The sequence below is a fragment of the Anolis sagrei genome, chromosome 5 (genome assembly GCF_037176765.1).
Source record: "Anolis sagrei isolate rAnoSag1 chromosome 5, rAnoSag1.mat, whole genome shotgun sequence".
NCBI classification, from domain to species: domain Eukaryota; kingdom Metazoa; phylum Chordata; class Lepidosauria; order Squamata; family Dactyloidae; genus Anolis; species Anolis sagrei.
The window spans coordinates 87,247,274-87,253,273 of NC_090025.1; the positions used below are offsets into that span (position 1 = coordinate 87,247,274).

The 6,000-nt window shown below is 51.9% G+C and overlaps 1 protein-coding gene across 14 annotated transcripts in view; it reads right to left on the reverse strand.

The window, feature by feature from the left end:
- The window catches only part of MAGI2 (membrane associated guanylate kinase, WW and PDZ domain containing 2), a 1,143,898-nt gene extending 1,138,512 nt beyond the window's left edge, over window positions 1-5,386 (reverse strand). For 5 of the 14 annotated variants that reach the window (XM_067468832.1, XM_067468841.1, XM_067468833.1 and 2 more), the window contains exon 1: window positions 4,667-5,384. In XM_067468832.1, the coding sequence (XP_067324933.1) occupies window positions 4,667-4,979 (313 nt within the window). In that variant the 5' untranslated portion in view covers window positions 4,980-5,384. Of the gene's footprint in view, window positions 1-4,666 lie in introns of all 14 variants that reach the window. The other 9 variants (XM_067468834.1, XM_067468838.1, XM_067468835.1 and 6 more) reach the window with 4 other exon arrangements.
- Window positions 5,387-6,000: the final 614 nt, after the last annotated feature.

Genomic DNA, 6,000 nt, shown 5'->3' on the forward strand with positions numbered 1-6,000 from the left:
AGGAGCATAGTGTCTAGATCTAGGGAAGTAATGCTACCCCTCTATTACACTTTGGTTAGACCACACCTGGAATATTGTGTCCAATTCTGGGCACCACAATTCAAGAGAGATATTGGCAAGCTGGAATGTGTATAGCGGAGGGCGACTAAAATGATCAAGGGTCTGGAGAACAAGCCCTATGAGGAGCGGCTTAAGGAGCTGGGCATGTTTAGCTTGAAGAAGAAAAGGCTGAGAGGAGATATGATAGCCATGTATAAATATGTGAGAGGAAGCCACAGGGAGGAGGGAACAAGCTTGTCTTCTGCTTCCTTGGAGACTAGGACGTGGAACAATGGCTTCCAACTACAAGAGAAGAGATTCCATCTGAACATGAGGAAGAACTTCCTGACTGTGAGAGCCGTTCAGCAGTGGAACTCTCTGCCCCGGAGTGTGGTGGAGGCTCCTTCTTTGGAAGCTTTTAAACAGAGGCTGGATGGCCATCTGTCAGGGGTGATTTGAATGCAATATTCCTGCTTCTTGGCAGGGAGTTAGACTGGATGGCCCATGAGGTCTCTTCCAACTCTTTGATTCTATGATTCTATGAACTGTTGGAGGGCCAGATTATAATTTGAAAAAAACATGAATGAATTCCTATGCACACTGCACATATCTTATTTATGATGCAAAAATACACATTAAAAATGCAATAATCATAATGAAGGACAATTTAAACAAATATAAACTTATTAGTATTTCAATGGGAAGTGTGGGCCTGCTTTTGGCTGATGAGATAGGATTGTTGTTGTTGTGTGCTTTCAAGTAGTTTCAGACTTAGGTTGACCCTGAGTGAGGGCTGGGTAAATGACCTTGGAGGGACACATCCGGCCCCCGGGCCTTAGTTTGAGGACCCCTGCTTTAGAGCTTCTAATTTATTTTTTATTTACCATATTTGTATACCGCTCTTCTCAGCCCTCAGGCGACTCAGAGCACTTAACAATAGCAAAATTAAATGCTCAAAAACATCATAAAACAGTTAAAAACAAAAACAGTAGCATAATAAACAGTCAATATAAATCAATAAAACATCTCATTAGCGTCTCATAGTTAAAATCAAGATCCAGTCTCATCCTCCAACTGTTCCATATTCCTATGTTTGTTACACTGCCTAATTGTGTGCACATGCTTTTTGCTAAATGTTTACTGTTGTTAAGTTTCCTCCACCAGTTTAGCACTCAAAGTCCGGAGGCCAGTTTTCCAATTATATACATTTGACAGATATTGATTTGTTATAATTAACAAGACTGCCACCTATTCCCACAAGACCGTTGCTTTGACTTTGGGGGAAAGGGGGGTTTGTCTGGGAATGGGAAAGACAACACTCTTTTCCTTCTTCACTAATAGTCCACCCTCTGATGGCAACGCAAGCAGTGAAATATTTATTAACATAGGTGTAGCTTCCACAACAGCGCACTCAAGTTTCAGAACTGAAGCCGAGCGCAGCTTCACGCCCTACAATTTATTAAGACAGATGAGGAGTGCCTTCAAAGTTCTTTGATGAGTTGCTGAAGCTCTTTCATTGCAATCTCTCTCTGCGTTCTTTGAAAGCAGAGTCCCAAAGATAGTCCCAAATCAGAAACAAAAAGAAAGGAACAGAGGTGTGTTCATTCCTGTTCTGGACTGTCAAAATGGCAATGACCGTTTCAGTAGGTCACAGGCCTAGTGAAACCGCCTGGGATGTCTTGCAGAGATGCTCAAAAGGAGACTTCCTCCGGGGAAAGACTCCCGCATGAGGATGTCGATCCAGGGAAAACCTAGCTCTCCTATTGGCTACAAGGCCCTACTCAAAAGAGCCCACTCCCCTCCCAGGTTCGTCACCAGGGATGCTTCCCAGGGAAGGCTCCTCTTTCCTGGAGCGCTGTCACAATGTTTATCCACACTTCTCCCCCTCCTTCCTCCCTCTAATTACAAGGCAAGCGGTTCAGCTGCTGCTCTCCTGGCAAAACCAGAAATTAGAGATATCAGTCCAGGCCCAATGCATCTCCATCCGGATTTGGGATCTAAGAGGGGAAGGTCCTTTTGCTAAGTCAAGGCCAGGGCTTCAGCCTGCCATCTGTCCGGTCCTCGGCTTGTTTTGATTGACCCAGGGTCACGGGGAACTCCTTCCCTGGGATGCAGGCATCCTGGCACAATTTCTGGGCAAGGAGGGAGGGCACCAATTGGGGCTCTACAGAGAGGGCCTCCTCAAGCCAGCAGAAATGCTGCCCTGAATGGGAAGGGGTAGGTTGGTAGCTCCCCCCCCCCCCACCCCCGTGATCTTTCAGGAGCCTTCTGCACCCTCGCAGAAGTGCTTGAACTCTCTCAAGAGCCCTCTGCACTTTCAGAATCCTCTGCACTTTCTCAAAAGCCCTCTGCATTCACTGAGAAGCCTGTGCACACTCAGCCCTCTGCACTCTCTCAGGAACCCTCTGCACTCTGTCATAAGCCCTCTGCATTTTCAGGAGCCATCTGCCTTACCAGAAGCCTGCTGCATTTTCTCAGGAGCCCTCTGCACTCTCTCAGAAGCCATCTGCACTTTCAGAATCCTCTGCACTTTCTCAGAAGCACTTTCTCCTTTGCTAAAAAGCCTCTGCACACTCAGAAGCCCTCTGCACTCTCTCAGAAGCCATCTGCACTTTCAAAATCCTCTGCACTTTCTCAGAAGCCCTTTCTCCTTTGCTAAAAGCCTCTGGATACTCAGAAGTCCTCTGCACTCTCTCAGAAGCCCCCTGCCTTTGCTAAAAGGCCTCTGCACACTCAGAAGCCCTCTGCACTCTCTCAGAAGCCATCTGCACTTTCAGGAGCCCTCTGAACTCTCTCACAAGCTTTCTGCACTTTCAAAATCCTCTGCATTTTCTCAGAAGCTCCCTTGCCTTTGATAAAAAGCCTCTGGATACTCAGAAGCTCTCTGCACTCTCTCAGAAGCCCTCTGCACTCTGTCATAAGCCATCTGCATTTTCAGGAGCTCTCTGCACTTTCTCAGAAGCCCCCCTGCCTTTGCTAAAAAGCATCTGCACACTCAGAAGCCCTCTGCACTCTCTCAGAAGTCCTCTGCACTCTGTTATAAGCCATCTCCACTTTCAGGAACCCTCTGAACTCTCTCACAAGCTCTCTGCATTTTCAAAATCCTCTGCATTTTCTCAGAAGCCCTCTGCACTCTCTCACAAGCCCTCTGCACTCTCTCAGAAACCCCCTGCCTTTGCTAAAAAGCCTCTGCACATTCAGAAGCCCTCTGCACTCTCTCAGAAGTCCTTTGCACTCTGTCATAAGCCCTCTGCACTTTCAGGAGCACTCTGCACTCTCTCAGAAGCCATCTGCCTTTCCAGAAGGCTGCTGCATTCTCTCAGGAGCCCTCTACACTCTCTCACAAGCCCTCTGCGCTTTCTCAGAAACAGCCTCTGCACAGCCTTTGCTAAACAGCCTCTGCACACTCAGAAGCCCTCTGCACTCTCTCAGGAGTCCTTTGCACTCTGTCATAAGCCACCTGCATTTTCAGGAGCACTCTGCACTCTCTCAGAAGCCATCTGCCTTTCCAGAAGACTGCTGCATTCTCTCAGGAGCCCTCTACACTCTCTCACAAGCCCTTTGCACTTTCTCAGAAACCCTAAACAGCCTCTGCACACTCAGAAGCCCTCTGCACTATCAGGAACCCTCTGCACTCTCTCAGAAGTCCTCTGCACATTGTCATAAGCCATCTGCATTTTCAGGAGCCTTCTGCACTCTTGTCATAAGCAATCTGCATTCCCAGAATGGTGCTGCATTCTCTCTGGAGTCCTCTGCACTCTCTCAGAAGCCCTCTGCATTTTCAGAAGTCCTCTGCACTCTGTCATAAGGCATCTGCATGTTCAGGAGCGCTCTACACTCCCCCAGAAACCATCTCCCCTTCCAGAAGTCCTCTGCACTCTGTCATAAGCCATCTGCATTTTAGGAGCGCTCTGCACTCCCTCAGAAACCATCTCCCCTTCCAGAAGTCCTCTGCACTCTGTCATAAGGCATTTGCATGTTCAGGAGCGCTCTGCACTCCCTCAGAAACCATCTCCACTTCCAGAAGTCCTCTGCACTCTGTCATAAGGCATCTGCATGTTCAGGAGCGCTCTGCACTCCCTCAGAAACCATCTCCCCTTCCAGAAGTCCTCTGCACTCTGTCAGAAGGCATCTGCATGTTCAGGAGCGCTCTGCACTCCCTCAGAAACCATCTCCCCTTCCAGAAGTCCTCTACACTCTGTCATAAAGCATCTGCATGTTCAGGAGCGCTCTGCACTCCCTCATAAACCACCTCCACTTCCAGAAGTCTTCTGCAAGTGGAGATGGTTTCTGAAGGGGTTCCAAGCCATCTGCATGTCCAGAATGGTGCTGCATTCTCTCAGGAGCCCTCTGCACTCTCTCAGGAGCCCTCTGCCCCCCTTCTTTCTCCCAGCCTCGAAGGATGGGAAGGTGGGCCTCTTCGAGAAGGGGAAGAGACATAGTCCAAGCCCTGCCCCTCCTCCTCCTCCTCGCTTTCCCCTTTGCTCCGGGCCTAACTTTCCCCGCTTTGCAGGGCTGGGACTGAGGCACCCTGAAGATCCCAAGAGCCAGGGGAGGGGAGGGAGGAGCGGCCCGAAGAGAGGGCGATGGGGCAAAGTTGGCCTCCTTGCCTGCCAGCCAAGCCTACCTTGCTTGACACACTTGAGCCGGATGGGGTCCTTGCAGTGCTTGATGACGGCCAGCACGTCCCGGATGGTGAGGCCGGCCACGGGGGTCTCGTTGACCTCCAGGAGGAGCTCCTCGGGCACCAGCTTCCCCCCGGCCCCGCCGCCGGCCTCGTAGAGCACCTGTCCGGGCTTGACCTCCCCCAGGTACGGGAACTGCCCGTTCTCGGCGCCCCCCTTGAGCTCGAAGCCCAGCTGGCCCTCGGCGCTCCTCACGATGGCACACTCATGGACTCGGCTCGTCCAGTGGCTTTTCTTCTTCAAGCCCTTGGACATTGCCGTAGGGGGCCCGCGGGGTGGGCTGGGCCGGCCTGCCTGCCCTTGGAGTTGCCTGCCACGGAAGAGAGAGAAGCGAGGGGCAAGGAAGGAAGGAAGGAAGGGCGGCTGAGGGACCGCTTCCCCTCCCGTCTCTCCGGCTCTAACTGCGAGCCATGGCAGCTGCCACCGAGATGCTCGTTGCGTGTGTGAGGGAAGGAGAGAGAGAGGGAGGGTGTGTGTGTGACTAGTTGTAGGGAGGGAGGCGGAGAGAGATGTCTGTCTGGCTCCCAGCCTCGCTCTCCTCCCTGCCTGACCCGGTAGTGAAGACCGAGAGAGAGAGAGAGAGGGAGAGGGAGGCAATGCCGCCGCCGCAGCAGCGGCAGGGAAGGGAGAAGGCGGAGAGCAGACAGCGGTGGGCGGGAGGAGAGGAGAGCAGAAGAGCCCGCGCGCTGTTCCTGCTGCTGCTGCTGCTGTGTTGTGCTGCGCGCGCGAGCCTCCTAGCTCTCCTTGGCGCAATATGCCCCCCTCCCCTCCTCCATCCATTCGTGCCCGCGCGCGCAGCAGTCCGTCCTCGCGCCACTGAAGGGGCCGCGAAGTATTTCTGGGCGGGATGGGAGCGCGAGAGGAAGGAAGGGGAGGGGGGGGAGAGAAAAAAACTCCCCTCCCACCCTGATTTTTTTCCTCTCACACACACATACACAAGCAGTCCCCAAGTTACAAACAAAATAGGTTTGTTTTTAAGTGGATTTGTATCTCCTCTCAGCCTTCTCTTCTTCAGGCTAAAGATGTCCACCTCCTTGAGCCGCTCCTCATAGGGCTTGTTCTCCAGACCCTTGATCATTTTAGTCACCCTCCTCTGGACACATTCCAGCTTCTCAATTGTTGTTGTTCATTCATTCAGTCGTCTCCGACTCTTCGTGACCTCATGGACCAGCCCACACCAGAGCTCCCTGTCGGCCGTCAGCACCCCCAGCTCCTTCAAGGTCAGTCCAGTCACTTCAAGGATGCCATACATCCATCTTGCCCTTGGTCGGCCCCT